General features: G+C 44.1%; 1 protein-coding gene across 2 annotated transcripts; it reads left to right on the forward strand.

The window, feature by feature from the left end:
- Window positions 1-498: 498 nt before the first annotated feature.
- On the forward strand, window positions 499-15,441 carry SLC16A3 (solute carrier family 16 member 3). 2 transcript variants are annotated; one of them, XM_074922453.1, is made up of 6 exons: window positions 505-630; window positions 6,067-6,156; window positions 8,068-8,311; window positions 8,786-8,929; window positions 9,320-10,087; window positions 11,387-15,441. In XM_074922453.1, exons 3-6 carry the CDS (start codon window positions 8,089-8,091, stop codon window positions 11,671-11,673), a joined length of 1,422 nt encoding a protein of 473 aa, XP_074778554.1. In that variant the 5' UTR covers window positions 505-630; window positions 6,067-6,156; window positions 8,068-8,088; the 3' UTR covers window positions 11,674-15,441. The 2 variants fall into 2 exon arrangements, with proteins under 2 accessions (XP_074778553.1, XP_074778554.1); XM_074922452.1 differs by lacking the exon at window positions 6,067-6,156 and having other exon boundaries at window positions 499-630.
- The last annotated feature ends 3,032 nt before the right edge of the window (window positions 15,442-18,473 follow it).

An 18,473-nucleotide genomic window follows, 5' to 3' on the forward strand; every position in this document is an offset into this window, starting at 1 on the left:
TCGACACACACCCAACTTTATAATTCAACATTTGTATGAGTAGCAGTAGAGCCACGGCAGACGAGTGCAGAAAGCTCGCTCTGTTGGAATGTAACAGGAGAGATGCTGGAGCAGGCATGTTCGCAGGTGGTGCTGCCTCAGTGGAGGATGAGGAGGGAAGCCTGTAAGTCACCCGCAGCATGCACGCCACCACAATCAAAACGACCAAGAGGGAAAAAACCAACAGCAAGGAAGCTCACCAAATTCTTTCTCACGTGAGCATACAACGGAGAAACTGTGATCGCTCCCGGGAACAGAGGCGACGGCACAAGAGCCAGCCTCAGCGCCAGGAGCCGCCGGGGCCGCTCTCCCCGCGGGCAGGACGCGGCCCCGGCCCGGCCCGAGGCCTCCGCGCGCCGGCGGGGCCGGGTCGCACGCGGAGGGTCAGCCCCTGCGCGCGCCAACCTGTGGCGGCGGGACGGAGTCACGTGGTGGCGCGAGCGTGGGCGTGGCTGAGCCGCCGCCGCGCTCCGCACCGGCGGGACGCAGACGGGCTGGGCGGGTCTGCCCGCGCGCACGGGGCAGGCGGGCGGCGGGAGCGCGGGCACCGGGAGCGCGGGCACCTCGCGCTGAGGCGCGGACGTGACTCAGGTACGGAGGCGGAGCCGTCGCGCGTGGCGCCGCGGAGCGCTTGGCGGGCGCCCGGGGCGGTCGCCGTGGGGGGCGCGGGGTTTGCCTGGGCCGGCGAACGCGCTCGAGCGCGGCCGAAGCTCTGGGCGAGCGCGGCTTCACCCTTCGCCCGGAGGCTGCGCGGGGCGCCGGCGGGTGGGAGGGCGCGGCACGGCCGGTCCTCACCCCCCTGGGCGCCCCCGCGCCGGCTGCGTTTCTCCCCGCGCGTGGGATCGGGTGGGCGCGCTTCCCGCGCTGCCGTACGGGTCGCCCGGCGCCCCCACCGCCGTCGGCCGGGCAGCGCTGTCCGGGCGCTGAGCGGTGCTGGCGACCGAGGTCCACCCGGTGGCTGCGGGAACGCTGCCCCCGGCTTCCCCCTTCGGCGGCCGAGTCACGCCCCGGCGCGCGGTGCCGCCGGCCCCAGCACACGTCCAGTGCCCCACTGGCGGGTTCTGAGGCGCCCGCCAGCTCGGGCTTTGTTCTCGCCGTCGCTGCCCTCAGACCGGTGCTGGGCGACGAGGGTCTTCGCGTCCAGCCCCGCGTCCGCTATCCCTTCGCTGCCGCTCGCCTTTCCCCTCAGCGCCGAGCCCCGGGGTGGGGGGTGGGGGTAATGCCGGAGTTCCCTTTGTCGCCGCGGCGGCGGCTCAGACCCGCTCTGAGGGACCGTCCCCTCGGAAGGGCATCGCCGCAGCCCCGGCGCGAGCGCCGTTACTCGCTGCTGCGAGCGCTCGGAGGACGCCGAGGCGCTCGGGCGCGGCACCGCGCGGCCGCCCGGCGGAAGCCGTCTGGGCCCCGGGCGGCGCGGGCAACGTGCCCGCCCCGGAGCGCCGCGCGGGCGGCCGTGGCCGGCGGCGGCGCCCGCGACCGCCACCATTGTTTCTCCGACCCCGCTCCTCCCCCGCGCCGGGCCGTCGCAGCCCCTCCGCATCTGCTGGGAAAGGGCCTTTTTTTGCTACTGCTCGTAATGCACGTGGAAAGGTCTTGGGCTGGCCCCACTCTCAACGGTTCTGTGGAGGAAAGAAAAAGCGCGCAAGGGCGAGACTGAAATGTAGCGATGCCACTTCCTCACTGGCGCGGGCCCTTAGCACCGGTTGTGCAGAGGCGCTCTTGGCCGGCGGGTTTGTGTGCTGTTTGGGTGAAGCAGCTGGAAAACCGTTTAGTCCAGGACGGCACAGGGTGAGGTCGTGTACAGTTTTGCAATGTTTATTTCAGAGGGAGCGGTAGATTGTTGAGGGTGTGGCAGTCATCAGTTTAAAACTGTAAAACAATCTGTGAGTGTAGTACACCTGTTGTGGTTCAGTCGAAAGTATAATTCAAGGTAAATTACAAAAATACTAAGATGACGTTTTAAACTGTGACTGAAGTGGGAGTTCATGTATCTTGGTGTGTGCCACCGTGTTACGAAGATGCATTGTCCAAAGTGGTGGTGTAAAATGTCACCTCTTAGGCAGATCTTCCCCCCCATATTCAGCTACATGTCCTAACGTAGCTTGAGATGCAGGGCACATGCATGGGAGCACTTTGTGTATCAGAGTAGTTCCATGGTATTCTGCAAAACTAAGCATGTATGTCCAGCTGGTGACAGGCCTGGACCCTTAATTAGTGTTTACCTAGCTCTGTCACTTTTTGGTTTTATACTAGACAAAATAAGGACACTACTATAAACAACTGGCAAGAATTTCTGTTTTTCTAAGGCTCTGACACATTGCAAAGCTACCATAGATGCAGGGCTGAAATTAGTTTTCATGATACATGAAGAATGAATTGTAAGTGTTCAGCTGAAGTTGGGATACCACAACTTCTATTTCTGAAAGCATACGGCAAGCAGCCAGATAATTCAAGTGCAACTGAAGGCATGTTTGTCACTTTTTCTGTGCACACAGAAAGGGCATGTGCTGTCTGGTCTTAAGGTGCCACTGTGATGCTGCCGTTAATGCACTTCGGGTAGGTGAATGTGGTGTAAAAAAACCCCATAGGCTTCAGAAAAATAAGTCCACTTCTCCAGAAGCTGGGCATACAATACAGATGCAAAACTAGGGAGGTTGACAGTGCTGTTGTTATAGAAGTAGTACATTTGCTTCAAAGATGGTAGCTGAGAAGATTGAACTGTTAGTTACTGATGTATTTGTAATTAAAGACAATATTTATGCAAGTAATTACCTCAAGATTAAAAGAGCTGTTTCTTTCTTATTAAGAAGAAAGCCACATTAATACTTCTTTAAACGTGGAGTTCATATGCATATCTGTGGCTTATTCTTTTGCTTATGGCCTGGTGTACTTGTTGGTAACATTAAGGAAAAATAAAAAACCCCAAGAAACTAAACGAAGAATATAATCTTGTTTTCCCAGGTGATGTAAAGAACAGGATTCTAACATTTTCATTATAAATATATATATCAAAATGCACAACTTCCCCTGTATACCCAGATAATAGAATCTACACTGGTTAGTATTATTTGCTACACATAAAATGGGAGTGTGAATTTACTGTGACATTGCAGTCTGCTAGTAACTTGTGATGTATGTTACTTCCTGTGCTGTGGCAGTGAACACTAAAATGGTTTGAGGCTAGCTGGGGACTGGAGATTGATTAATAGTAAATGTTGGTATGGAACATCACCTACAGCTACAGACAGCACAGAATTACTATATGGTTTATTCTAGGAGGTTTGAGAGAGAGATGAGAAAATGATGAATGCTGGGAAACCCTTAAGAAAGGCAGATGCAGCGGAACTGCCTCTGGTAAAACAGGAGGCCAAAACGGGAGAGTAAAAGCTGCTTGTGGGGCCTTGCAGGGAGGGCAGGAGGTCAGGGCAGCCATTGGTAAATCCGGTGATGATTTTGTAGGGAACAGGAGTTTGCAGCAGCCCTTGGAAATTAATGTATGCTTCAGTTGGCTGATATTTAAGCAGGTAAGCCACAAGAAATGCACTACGGTGTCATACCAGTGGCCCATCAAAATGGCTTGTATGAAGTACCTAAGAATGAGTTGTAATAAATAAAATTCCAATTAAAGATCTATGCTTTAGTGCTTTGGAGGATCAGGAAGTTAAAGTCATGCTGAATAGGCAGATGTCAGTGGTGTCAATGCAAAGGGTACTTGTTTTATACGTAGAGGGCTATCATCAGGGCCTGGAGGATATTAAAACAGAATTATTTTTGCAGGGGTCATTTCCTGCAAAATTTCAGTAGGGTTGGTTAGTGTTAGGATTCTTCACTCAAAACCAAGGATAACATACATCTTTTGTTTAGTCTGCTTAGATTTTAATACCCTTGGGCAAATACAGGAGGTTTATGACTCATACTAACACAGTGAGCAGTCTATGGCTTTCAGCGTACCCATACTCCCAGCACCCTATGAAGAGAGAATGATTATTCCCTTCGTTTCACAGATAAGAACCTGAAGGAGGATCTTTACATTGCTCAGCTTAGACCATCTTCCTCATTTGGTAATTGTACAGTTCTCAACCTGGGTTCCAGACTGAATTCCAGTCTGAACTGGGTTCCCTACATGGAAGTTCATTTTATTTTTGATAACCGTTATTTATTCAGTCTAGAAATTCAAGGTTGGGTAGATTTCTGTCATAGTTAAATTAATTCAGAGGATGTTCTCGAGCTATATAGGTCAGCCTATGTACTCACAAATGTCCTTCCTACCCATACTGCTGACCATAAACTACTGCTACGGGGCCAGTAAGGGTATTGGCTAACCAGGTTCTTGACGTTTCTGGCTGCTCCTTTTCATAATACAAATGCTCTCCTTTCCTGTACACTGCACCATCACACCAAAGACACCACCCACAGCGCTACCTACAATCACCTAGTATTTCCTTCTAACTGATCCTGTATTAGTTTCCATGGCAACAGGAGGATTACCTCAGGAGCATGAACCACCACAGGTTTAACTACATTTGCTCCCTTTGATTTACACGTTACCAAAGCCAGAACCCAGGCATGATAGGAGGAATCGGGAATAAATACCAACAATACCATTGAGTCTGTCGCGGAGATACTGAGGCTGAGCGGCAGCCAGTTAAATGTAATCCTCTGCCTCTGAACAGGGCTGAGCTAGCAAAAGCAGAAAGCGAAGCCAACTGTTGCAGTAGTTGTATCGGGCTTTGGCAGTATCCCAGTACTGAAGTGAAATTCTAAGTAAAAAATGTTGCCTGGGCAATCAACTACAAGCCCACCTCTTCTAACGGTAGCCCTAGCATGCCCCTTTCACACGGGAACTTCCCCACTGCTTCCTTCTTAGTTCTTAAGGAGGTGAATACAGTCCAGCCTGGTAAGGGCAGCGCAGCAGGATGAAGGGAGCGGACATCTGCTGGTTTTACAGAGGCAGAGCTCATTTAGTTGTGGTTAATGGCCTTCTGGCTTTGATGTGCTAACATGAACTACCGATGGGCTAAACCGGGTGAACAAGATCGATGTATGCGCGTGCATATGCAGCCCAGCCGTTAAAGGATGGTGTTTGAAGGTCTGGCATGTTGGTTTAAGGTGATTTTTAGTCAAACGTGATAACGCGCGTGACGTAGAGAAGAGTAAATGGATGTTACTGTCTCCTCATAGGCTTATTTTTATGAAAGCGCCGGGAGCGGGCCAGGTTCCCCCGCCCCTGCGGGTCTCGCTCCTTTAGCCCAACACAACGCAAAACCGTTTTCGGGACCGCAGAGGCGGCCGGTCCCGGGCACAGAGGGCGCGTTCCCGCCGCCGAGCGAGCCGGACCCCGCGCGGCGCGGGCGCTGCGCGGGGCGGCCCCTGCGGCGGTGACGTCAGGCGCGGCGCGCCCCGCCCCCCGCCCGGTCACGTCCTGCACGTCGCGGTGCGGCGGCCGCGGGCGCGCGCTCCCTGCTGGCCTGGCTCGCGCTGCCGCCGTGGCGGGGTCACGCGGGGCCGCGGAGAGCGCGCCCTGCCCCGGGGCCACCGCCGGCGGGGCCCGGCGAGCGGCGATCCTTCGCGGCTCGTGGGGCGGGAGCGGCTCGCTCCGGGCCGCGCACGCCGCGGGCTCGGTGCGCCGGTGCCGCGTTCACTTCCCGCGTCCCCGGAGAAACGCGGGGAAGCCTGGACAGCCCTGCCCCGGGAGCACCGAGCGCGCGGTCAGGTAGCTTTAACGGCCGTCGGTCGCAAGACACCTGCCTCTGGAGGCGCCTTGGGTGCCTGTTACCGGCCCGGCCCCGCGGGCTGCAGAGATGTCCCCAGAACAGCTTTGCTACGGGATCGGCCCAGGAGCGTCCCCGCCCGCCCTCCTTCCGTCCAGCCTGCGGAAACTGCCGGCTGCTACTTCTCAACAAAGCATGCCCATGTATTATTACTGACTTTGTGTTGCCACTAGATGGTTAATACAAAAGAATAAAAATTACACAACCCTTCCTCCAAGGTTTTAAACATTCACTCCAAATTACACGTTCTGTCTGACAGCTGGGAAGCAGTGGGAGCGGCGATGCCTCCTGCCCCTTGGACTCCTTCAGTTTTGCATCTTATACCTGTTCTTTATGCACCTGAGCAGAGGTACTTGAATCAGCAATTTTCCTGTCATCATTAATATTACAGAGCTACCAGTGTCACAAAGTATTACACTTTGTGCACCTACTCTGTGCTGTCTGGCTATTCCTTTAAAAAAAAAAAATCCTTTTTTGAAGAATGCTTGATACCGTGTATCATACAGTACTGGGAAAAAGTGTCAGGAGAATTGCTAGAGATGCATCTTAAGACTTCCATTTAGCGGCCCAAAGCCTGGTGCAGAAATTGCCCAGTCTAACAAGCTATCTATGTGTTTTTACATACTCTTGCAGCAGTCAGCAGATCAGCCATCTGTAGTAGCAGGCCCCTAGATACCCAGTTTCATTGAGGTATTCTGTTTTGCTTCATGTTTAACCATTTTACATTCCAGTTGTGTGATCATAAGACAAATTGTCTTCTGTTTATATTTGATTTACAGAAAACAAGAGGTGAAGCTAGTAGTATGAGGCTTACTGTCCTTCTTGTACAGCCCAGGGTAACAGAACAGCTACAGTCATGGCCAGGTTTATTTCTGCATCGTGTATATAAAGTTGTTTCTTCCAAGAAGTGAGAGTGCTGGTTTAAATGCCATAGTAAGTACATTCATACAGGCCTATTAACAAACATGCATTTGGTCCTCAGTTATCTAGACAAGTCCGCATCAGCTAGATTGTTGTGCCGTACAGTCTGGTTCTGAAATGGAGCTACGTCATTCCCAGTGCACAACAAGCACTGTGCAGACCTATGCTGGTGAAAGCAGAAGCATTCTTTAACAGTGAACATCTTCTCTGATGTGCAGCTGTGGTTGCACTCCTCTTTTAGGTACTATCATAGAGAAACGTTGACTCAGTAGGAGTAATCAATTGCATTAAAGAAATGGTCAATTTTTATACATGTAAGATTTAATGTGTAACTTGTTTGAAGCTCACTTTAACATTTTCTATAATATGCAGACCCTACAAAAACCTGATTGCTGTGATGGAGTACCTCCCTGCACTCTTCACATACTGGGACACTTTATCTGCCTTTTCAGTGTCTTCTCCCCCCAGGCCTCATCGCTCTCTTTTAAAACTTTGCAGCATTACTGTCTAGTACATAACATTCTCAGGAGAAAATATTTTTTTTTCTATGCAGAGGTGCTTATGGCTGCATACGGAAGATGTGAAAGATCGAACGAAGTATTACAAAATTTTACTGATAATGTAATAACAGTGGAAAGCGTTTGCTTCAGGCAGACAGTGATACTGAGCATTGCAGCAGTTACTAACTCCCATCGCGCACAAAAACTGCCCATGCAGATTTTCACTGCAGTTTAGCTTAGGTACTTACTTGATGCGTAAAATCTGATAGCTCATCAGAAGCTCAAAGGGATCTATCATTTCAAGATATCAGTGCATCAGGGCTGTACTGCTGTCCCCAGTAGGGAACAAAAAGCCTGGGTGTCCACTGTTGCACAGAATACTTGTGATGCACCATGACTTTGCATCCAGGTCTCCTAAAGTGAATAGTCCAGGAGCTTCACGGAACAAGGTCTTGTAAAAAAAAAAAAAAAAATCCTGCAGACTTTAATGCAGCACTTACATATTTATGAAAGTCAAATACATCCCTGAACTGTGGTAATGGCTTCAGTTTTTCTATGAAACAGGGATTTGGTGAAATCCAGTTTTGACTTTGAGAGAGCTGTGAGGGGATGAGCTGTGTGCATCTCATTTTAATGTACTTTTTGCAAGCTTTGTAAGGACTAAACCCAAACAAGGAATAGTTAAAATTGCACTGCATCTTCAAGATTTCTATTTAAAATAGTCCCATATCTTATTTGTAAGTTTAACTGTAGTATAATTTCTGCCTTTTTTGGTTAGATGATCTTGGTTAGGTAACTATCTCAATGTCTATAGACTGTAATTGTTTTTTGTTTCTTAGGGAATACTCTTGAGCTTCATCATGGGAGCTGTAGTAGCTGATGATGGTCCATCTGGTGTTAAAGCCCCTGATGGAGGTTGGGGCTGGGCCGTCCTTTTTGGCTGTTTTATCATCACAGGATTCTCCTATGCCTTTCCAAAGGCAGTTAGTGTCTTCTTTAAAGAACTTATCCGTGAATTTGGCATTGGATATAGTGACACTGCATGGATTTCCTCCATTCTGTTGGCCATGCTTTATGGAACAGGTAGGTAGTTCTCTGTTTCTGAAACAGTATTGCATCATACGATGATGTTTGTAAATCATACAGCCATTTACAGCATGAATTGTGACTGTATATCATTACTTGGGTGCAAGTAAGGCATTCCAAAGAATGACTATTAGTCACATAAAGCCAGAAATTACTTAAGCACATCCAGCTTGCATACAAAATCAAATCTCTGTAACTCATTAGGTACTAAAGATGATGAAAAATTGTATGGCACTCTGAAGATGAAAAAGACTAAATGTTTGACTATAGAGGGAAGAACACTCTTAGAGATTGGCCTGACAAAGTACTGAAAGAATCACAGGATCATTTAGGTTGGAAGAGACCTTTAAGATCGACTCCCAACCATAAACCTAGCACTGCCAAGTCCACCAAATAAGAAATGCAAACTAACATAAAATCAATTGAAAAAATGGTTTATCTCAGCAAATGTAACTTGCTCTTCTTGCCTAGGTCCACTCTGTAGTGTATGTGTCAATCGCTTTGGCTGTCGCCCTGTCATGCTGGTGGGTGGCCTTTTTGCCTCAATGGGGATGGTGATAGCCTCCTTCTGCACGAGCATCGTTCAGATCTATCTAACTGCAGGTGTGATTACTGGTAAGTAGTGCGCATTGTTGAAAATGAGTTAGCTAATGTCTTAGCTTCAGGTGGAAGTTTTGTGTAACTAATAAATATCTAAATCATCAGGATCATCCAGATGAGCTCTTATAAAGATGGCATACAAATGTGGAATTAAATTTGTCGTCTTTTTTTTTTTTTTTTTTTTTTCCTGGTACATTTAATAGCCACTGATGTAATCAGAGAAGTGTAACCACAGAGGACAAGAATATGATGGAGGTGAAATGCTTTTAAAAATGTTATCTTAGAATTCATCTATTTGGAATATAATTCTTTTCTCTTAGGTCATGAATCAGAAAAACTAATTAGAAATCTTTTTAATAGTGTTATTGTAGGCCAGTATTAATTTTTATGTACCTTCTGTTACAGGTTTGGGTCTGGCACTAAACTTTCAGCCTTCACTCATCATGTTAAATCGTTACTTTGACAAACGCCGGCCCCTGGCCAATGGACTATCTGCTGCTGGGAGTCCAGTGTTTCTTTGCGCTCTCTCACCGTTGGGGCAGATACTACAACACGAGTATGGTTGGAGAGGAGGATTCCTTATACTGGGTGGGATGCTGCTGAACTGCTGTGTATGTGGGGCATTAATGAGACCTTTGGAGCCATCCAACAAGTCTGAAGCTACCAAAGAACCAGCTGAGAAGAAAGTGAAGAAAAAACTTCTGGATTTCAGTGTGTTTAAAGATGGTGGTTTTGTAATCTACACGCTAGCAGCATCCATCATGGTGCTTGGGCTCTTTGTTCCCCCGGTTTTTGTTGTGAGTTATGCCAAGGATTTAAAGTATCATGACACCAAAGCAGCTTTCCTTCTAACTATTCTGGGATTCATTGATATCTTTGCTCGGCCTATTTGTGGAATGGTAGCTGGTCTCAAGTGGGTTAGACCACGCTGTGTCTACCTCTTCAGTTTTGCTATGATTTTCAATGGCTTTACAGATCTTATGGGTTCTATGTCTGTTGATTATGGTGGCCTGGTGGTCTTTTGCATTTTCTTTGGCATTTCTTATGGAATGGTAGGTGCTCTTCAGTTTGAAGTTCTCATGGCGATTGTTGGTACTCAGAAGTTTTCCAGTGCTATCGGTTTAGTGCTCCTGGCAGAAGCTATGGCTGTTCTAATTGGTCCACCATCAGCAGGTAAGTATTCCATGTAGTTCAGAATTCAAGCTCATTTGCATTGCATCCATTTACACAAATTTTGTGAGGGAGCAGAGAAAAAGACAAAATGAGTCACTCGAGAAGTGCATGTTGTGCTAGTGTTGCACATGCTTCACCGACTTTCTGCAGTTACAATCTGAAATAGTCCAAGACAGGGTGGGATGAATGTTTCCCTTCTTGGATCTATTTCAGGACTGGTTGAATTGCCACATGGAGATGCTGCTCTTTCTCCACTGAAAGCCTACATTTCACCTCTTATCAGTAGATGGCTAATGTTGTATGAGATGAGCCTTACACACAGTGAATAACTTCTGTGAAGTTCAGACGTCTTTGGAGTATTTGGAGACAGGAGAAACCTGTCAATTTTCTTTGGAAAGTACTAGGATAGATTCTCTATACCCATGGTAGATTTGGAGGAGGAAAGAAACATCATAAGGAGAAAAAAAAAAATCTCACAAGAACTACAGAACTGGACTGTTTTAAGAAAGGTAGACTGATTCTGTTGCATGTCTCACAACCAAGAATAAGGGCCAGTATATTCAGATTCATTAATTTGAATTCAAAATTGTAAATTAATTACTAATCAAAGAACATACCTTTTACAGACCCTGAACTGAACACCCCCCTGCCCCCCCAACAGTTTACTGCCATAAAATGTGTACTGTTTATATCAGACACGAAAAAGCATCCTGAATCTTTACTGTGACAGAACCCCTCGTGTAGAAAAGACTACTATGCACGACTTACTCTGACCTTCAGGTTTGGAGAGGCACTTCTTTCACCTCCATTAAGTCCTGTAAAAATTTTAACTTGACTAAAGCATCAGAATCAGTCAGTTACTACAGACTGACTGTTAAGTAAGATTTGCATTTTAAGCAGACAGTGCACACCCTGTGTAGGAAAGGAAATGAGATTGGGAGTGAGAGGAAGCTGATGATGCCGATCCTGGCCATGATGCACCTGTTTTGATCTGAAAGGCATGGCACTTGTCTCATCTCTTGCACGTGAAGGCTAGGCTGGTTTTATTCCAGTTGAATTGCATGACTCTGTGTGTGCAGGGGAGTATGTGTTTTGGGATGTGATGTCAGTGAATGTTAAACTGAATTGAAATAATTAAGAAGTATTTTGTTATAAACTTGTTAAAATGCTATTTCAAAAAACTTGCTTAGATAGTCACGGTGCTTCTAGCAGGAGTCATTTAAATGTTTAAAAAAGCTGAAAAAAATTCATTGCAAGATAATCACTTTTGTTAATTACCTGAAATATTGTCTTTTTCAGGAAAACTCTTGGATGCAACAGGGAGGTACATGTTTGTTTTTATTATTGCTGGAATTGAAGTTACCACCTCAGCACTTGTATTGGCCTTGGGAAATTTCTTCTGCATTAAGAAAAAATCAGAAGAACCACATACAAAAGAAGAAGCAGCAGAAAGAGAGGAATTAAACAAATCTGAAGACAAAACTCCTGAGGATGCCAAGGTGGACTCTATTGAAGTGGAGCAGTTTCTGAAAGATGAGCCTGAAAAAAATGGCGAAGTTGTAACTAACCCAGAAACGTGTGTGTGAGCATGACAGAAAACCAACACAGTGTTTAGAAAAGAAAGATTTTCAACACTATTTATTTTAGAAATAGAGTTAGTTTAGGGCTGGGCCATCTGCTTTATTAACTGGAGGCCAGTCAGCTCATCAGGTCTCTCTGGAAGCTGATTAGCTAGAAAACCTTTTATCGGAAAATTAGCTTTATCAGTAAAAGGCGGAGCGTTGTGGTTATACTTTTTATGTAAACTAAAAAGCTTTTATAAACACGAGTCTTGTTATGCATCACCAGAAGCTGCTCTGTTGGAAGAGATATAGGAAGACTATATTTTAAGAAAAGTGGAATTATTTGTATGTTTTCAGACAATATTGGTGAAATCACTGTGTTGTGCAGCTAAATATAATTTATTTCCCTTTCTGTGATCTTTGTGAAGGGGAAAAGAGTTTGAGATGGAGAAAAAACTCAGGAACTTAAAGGTCTCCATTAGGTTTTTGAACTTCTTACCTTTTTTTCTAGATTAATTGGCTCAGCCCTAATTTAATTTTGATATTATTTGTTACTTTGTTTTATGTAAATGTTATTTCTGAGTTTTGTCTAAACCTGTAATCTTTGTAATTACCCTCTGAAAATACTGTATGTGGAAAGAAGGCACATTACAGATATTGTCCTCGGCAGATCACACAAGTGGTAGTCCGAGGAGGTACTAAAAGAAGAGGAAATGAGCAGAACTGATCCTGACAGGCCGTAAACAAAGTTAGACTACATTTACATACAAGGTTTCCAGTAGTTTCCCTGCAGCACTGAAAAATATTACAAGTAACATGGAGAAGACATATACTAGTTTAGCAGAACCTTGTGAAAGAGTGTCCATTTTGTATATAAGAGAAACAGTGTAAGTTTCAGATGACCTGTGAAGGGACTGGACTATTTTCAATCATGTTAGTCATCTTTAAAATGCGATGTTAGCAACACAGGAAGGTCTTTTTTTATTTTGTTTTTGTGTTTGGTTTTTGATTTGTTTTGGTTTTCTTCATTTAACCCACTCCCCTACCCTTCTACTTAATCTATGGAAGTTCAAGGTGCCATTTTTGCTGATTGAGGAAACATGATAGAATTGATGATCATATTTATGGCAGCAATGCATAAAGACCCATCAAGAATGGGGTTGGATTTGCTACTCATTGCACAAACAACAGGGAGTCTCTGGCCAGTCTTTTCAATGTCCTCTGACATTGTTATGGGGGTAGGAGAAGAAACAGAAACACCTCAGACAAGGCAGTGACAGAAAATTTGAAGAAACGTGGAAAGGGAAAAGATTCATTGTGAGGATGCTGAATAGAAAAGGAAGGTAAAGTAAAAGAAAGGCTTATTTTTTTCCCCACCCAAACACACTCAAGAAATGTAATCTTTTATATAAAATGATGGTTCTGCAACCCACCTTTCCAATACATGTATAAAAAGCTGAGCTTTGTGACTGCCATAACAGTCTTCAAAACAGACTAATTGTAACAGATTCAGTTTTGTTGGCAACAAAGGAATACCGGCTTTCAGGTGCCAAAATTATTCCACTTAATAACTGAAAACTAAAAGACCCATATCCATTAAAACCCTGTATCCCTTTAAAAAATAAAATCATTAGCTATTTATACTCGACCATTTTAACAGGAACGTACAGTAAATCCAACAAAGTGCCAAACCCATGAACCATTCTCTAACAGAACTATTTCTGATACCAGCTTCCATTCAGGTAGTTTCGTCAAAATGGTTTTGCACTGTTACGACAACCTTGAACAGAAATTTAAAAGGTAGGATCGTGATGGGGGGTTTTTTTGAGTGATTTTAAAAAGAGATGCTGCACTGAATAAACTGTTTAATAACTTTTTATTAATTTAGTAGCAGGAATTGCACTGGCATGACCTAGTTATAAGAGCTTAGTAACTGAACTTAGCTCCGGTTTGCTAAAGTCTAAATCAGTACTTGGAACACAACACTGCTAGCTCCAGAAGGTCACCTCAGGAAAGGGCAAGAGGAAAATGGAATCCACAGATCAGTTTATGGTGTCCCCAGAAGCTGCTTCAGAAGATACATGAAAGCCTGATAGAGCTTTCAGATTGGAGTTCCCTGTTCTGTTTCAAAAAGGAAAAACCAGAAACCTTCCCGAAGGTGAACTGGGATTCTCAAATAGCCATTTTTGTCTTACTGCTGGTTTTGATCACCAGATTTCTTTGCTAGATAATGCTATACTGTTATCACAAAACTAAACGGTTATTCCTTTGACCTCAGGTTTTGTCACAATTTTACGTTTCTGTACATTCTGCAAATTATCTCAAAAATTTGGGCTTATCTTATTGACTTTCCAGACTATGTTTCATTTTCCATACATAATACCTTTATGGTTAAGCTGGAAACAAGAAGTGTTATGTTACAATTTTTATGTGATTGGGGTAGAAGAGGGTGTTACTAAGATAAGGAAAACACATTTCAACAAGGCACCTTCTAAAGTAAATCTGGTGTTCACAGGAAGTGCCTCATTGGCCTGTACAAGTTCTTTTACTTGACTCAAAGATGAACTAGTCCGAGTATGACTGCCAGTGCTCTTGTGCTCTTTTCAGCACAGACCTACCAATGGATTGCTGTATTTGTGAGAGATGCTTATTGCATGAGAGAAGTCAAATCACAGGACTCTTTTATCAGCGTGAGAAATAAGGGTTGGAATTTAATGAGCTAAGCAGTTTCACACAGGCTATAAAATCTTCCACTGTTTTAATTATTTACAAGATGCACCAACGGAGATGAGAAGCTCCTAATTCAGATCTCAGCAACATCAAAACTGGCAGGCTTGAGAATACTTCTGAGTTCTGGAGCCAGTTAAGCTCCCTGCTTCCATTCTGTCCCATTCAGGGATGATATCCGGGTGTGTGCTAGCCCTCCAGTCCTTTTTTCATTTGGCTGCCTTTATTTCCTTGGAAAGAGCTTGATTATACTGATAGGAAGGAAATCTCCACGCATGCCAGATCCCTAGCCTGGACAACTGTGGGCCAGTATGGTAGGCTGTGCTGAGGCATGTACCCAGCTGCTCCTATGGACATGGCCACAAAACAAAGGCCTTTAAACCGAGCTCCTATTTTATAGGCCTCCCTCTTCCCTACCCCAAGATGTTTTAAAAAAAAAAAAAAAAAAAAAAAAAAAAGCAAGCAAGCAGCAAGTCCTTAGGTTCCCCGCATGGTCTTAGAACACCAGCTGAGCTGTTACATATGGGAGGAGGATTGTATTGGAACCCTTTCTCTTGGCAAGACTAGCCTGGCTTTGTATTTAACTCTGCCTTTGTAAATTCACAAATAATTGCTTTTAAACTCCAGGTATTTTGGTGAAGTATTTCTTCAGGCTCAACACCACTGCGATCTCCTTAAGAGCAGTTTGTGAGATGTGCTCTTTCATGTATTTTGAGGATGTGCACCGTTGGGAGTCATGGACCACTGCTAAAGAGATGCTAAGTGCCCAGGGACACAAGTAGAGCAGTTCAGTGCAACATTATCTGGATGAACCTTTGCTCAACCTTCATCTGGTTAAAATTTTGTGATTTGAAAAAAAGAAAAGAGGAAAGGGAAGGCAGGTAATTGTACAACTGAATTGCCAAGCATCCCAAAGACAACATTATAATTTGCTCTTACATCACACACTATTGGAACAAATGTAACTTCTTTAGACACATAGTTCATGAATCTGTGAAGTCCATGAGGGAAAGAAAAAAACAAGTCCAAAAATTCCAAGTATAGCACTATAAAACAGTTGAAAGATAGTGTTCATAGATTATGTCTCTGCAAATAACAAACGGTGTTTTAGTGTACAGGGTAGCATAATTAAAAGCTTTTTAGATCTTTGTACATTCTATAAATTGTGTACTATAGGACTTATGGTTAATATATTGTATGTTTGATCATGTAATGGATCTTAGGCCCTTAATTTCTTAATGCAAGGAGACAGTGTGTGTATAAATGCCTCTAACACACAGAGAATATATAGAGGTGTATATGTGTGTACATATATATATTTGTATATGTATGTATCAATCTATACCAAACATGCAAAATACCCAGTAGAGTAGAACAGATGGTTTGCCTGTTTACTAGACAATGAGCAACGCAGAGTTAAAACTATTTTTTTCCTCCTCTTATACAAAGATCAGTTTGGTTTTTAAATTTAAATGTAATTTTAAAATTTCTGAATAAAATATCTTGTAGCTGTTTGGAGCCTAGCTCTCAGCAGAACTAAAAATCTTAAAGTGATGCAGCGATCTGTTTAAAGTCACAATCTCTAGATTTTATTTTTCTCCAGCAAGCCTTCAGCAGTACTTGCTGCTAAAGTAGCTAGTTCCCTTAAGGTGAGACTTGAGACAGTAATGGAGGTAAGGTGTGAAGGACTGGACAGATCTTGTGCTTGTTAATATTAAATCCCATCCAAACAAACATGTTAAACAATGTAAAATCATTCTCTAAAAAATAAATTCAAACATTCCCCTAACCAAGCAAACTTCAAAATACACTCATGCATGAATCTTCATTATGCCCCAAAGAAAAGCTTCAGTTTGGTAGGCAATCATAGCTAGAGGGCTTTCAGAACACAAACTCTTACATGTTGCAGCTTAAGTACTGAATTCTGTATGTGCCTGTAGACCGACATCATCTCTACCACACTTGTCTTCAAGATTATGGGAGTACAATTCTGTTTTGTGCAAGTGGGGTGACTTTTTGTTTCCTGTTCTGCACTTTAATGTTATGTGTACAGTTAGATTTTTTTTTTTTTTGCTTTTCTAGTAAACTGTTGCAAATGTAGTGAATAAATATTTATTTGGTTGTCAAAAACTGTGGGTGTGAAAAAATAAGCATAGAAAAAACAGCTTTTAACAACCAGATTTTGAAATTTAGCTTCATTTGCACATGCTCAGATAGCTGTACAGAAGCAGAGTGCTTACAGAGAAGGCAGCAAGTGGTGACACCGAGCTGACAGGCAGACAGATTTTAATGTGGGCAAGGGGACTGCTTTTGCCATGACTCATAGTTTGGCCAGTTTCAGAATGGAAATGGACTCCTGCTGTAAATACTATTTTAAAGCATGAGCTATTTTAAAATAATAGCTATTAATTTTGTGATATTCCCTGTAGAAATTATTGTTCTTGTCCTCTGAAGAGTGCTCCAGGTTTTGTTTGCAGGTAAAGTTTTATGAATTGCTATGACGTATGTAGTCCTAAGCATTCTGAGTACTGGCCTGCCAGCAAGCTATCATCAAGCGATGCTCTTTAGAACTTGAAAGCTCCTAAGAAAACATAGTATAAAAATGCATACGTGGTGAGGTTTTTTGGATCCTATGGTACCCCAGCGAAGACTGGCTCCTCAAGGTATAATCTCAAGGCTATATGCAAGTGAATCAAAATTACAGTCTCTTCAGTGTAACATGAGTTACGTTTTGTATACATGCCTCTAGAAGGCTCACATCTATTTGTACCCAATTCTATGTATCTCTGCTGAGGAATTTTGGAGAAATATCACTAAGCTCAGCTTCCAAAGTTCTCCGTATACTTACAATGGAAAGATCATAGGTCTAGTTTACATAAAAACCCCTGTGTGAATAAACATGTGATCACCATTTTTTGGGTGAAATTGGTAAGACTTAAGGCGCAATCAAATACTTTGCTACCCTGTTGGCCAGATTAAGCAATATGCTGCTACAGGAATGAACGACAGAATTTATTAGTGTGCGGTCAGCACATCCTTGTGATAGAAAAACAAAGAGTTTATGATTGCCTCTGGTACTCTGAGTCTCAAAGACAGGAGTTGGGCCATTCGCCGTGGGGGAAAAGAGGCATGACCCGAGTTGCAGAGCTGGCGTCCCCTTCTGCTGGACCTGTTGAAGGAAGGTGACCCACCAATATTTGAAGAGTAAACAACTTTGACCACAGCAGAGGCACTGCATATGAGAAGTAATGGCTTTGGAATACATTCTTTTAGCATGCTTATCAATGCTTCTGGAATAGAGCTCATCTTTGCGCAGGTAGGAAAAAGGCGCATCTACTACAAAAGTCAGGGCTCTTGAAAGTTTTCTTGTTAGTGATACAGCCTGCGAGATCAGCAGACCTGCATTTGTCTGAGAAAGTAGGCAAAGTCAGAGGCAGAGTAAAAAGCTACTTACCTCTAATTATATGTTCTTTGTTCCTTGAATGATCTCAATACTTGCTTCATCATCTCAGCAACATTCCAGCGGGCAACTTTCCCCACTATCCCTAGATGAATGCTTCGGAGCAGTAAGAAAGGAGGATAGCTCTTGCTCTTCTGACTCTTCATCTACTACTGTTTCAGCAGTTTAAAGCCTTTCACCAGAAAACTGATTCCAATGAAGAAGCGTATCTAGATTTTAGTATTTACACTTTTTAAGTAGCAAAAGATGATTCAGTTTTGCTGAAAAATGTGGCATAAGATCCGGTGGCTGACAACATCGGACAAACTTAAAATTTCTCAGCCATGAGCAGAGAAACATTTGCTGTTTGGGGTCTGCTAAGAAAAAAATCTGCACATGACCTCAAAATACTGTGAATAACTGACTTATCCTTTCCTTAAGGATTATGGGGAATACAAGCAGCTCTACATTGCCTTTGTGCCTGTAACACTTGCAGCTTTGAACAAAGATGAGGACTGTAATTAAACTAAATGTTCTGTCTACTTGTGAGATCAGGACTAGACAGTTTCTTCCTATGTACCAAATGAATTCCTATCCCATTCCACATCCCACCCCAAGTATCCTGGACTGGTCACAGCAAACAGTAGACTAGGGCTTA

The sequence above is a fragment of the Athene noctua genome, chromosome 18 (assembly GCF_965140245.1).
Source record: "Athene noctua chromosome 18, bAthNoc1.hap1.1, whole genome shotgun sequence".
NCBI classification, from domain to species: domain Eukaryota; kingdom Metazoa; phylum Chordata; class Aves; order Strigiformes; family Strigidae; genus Athene; species Athene noctua.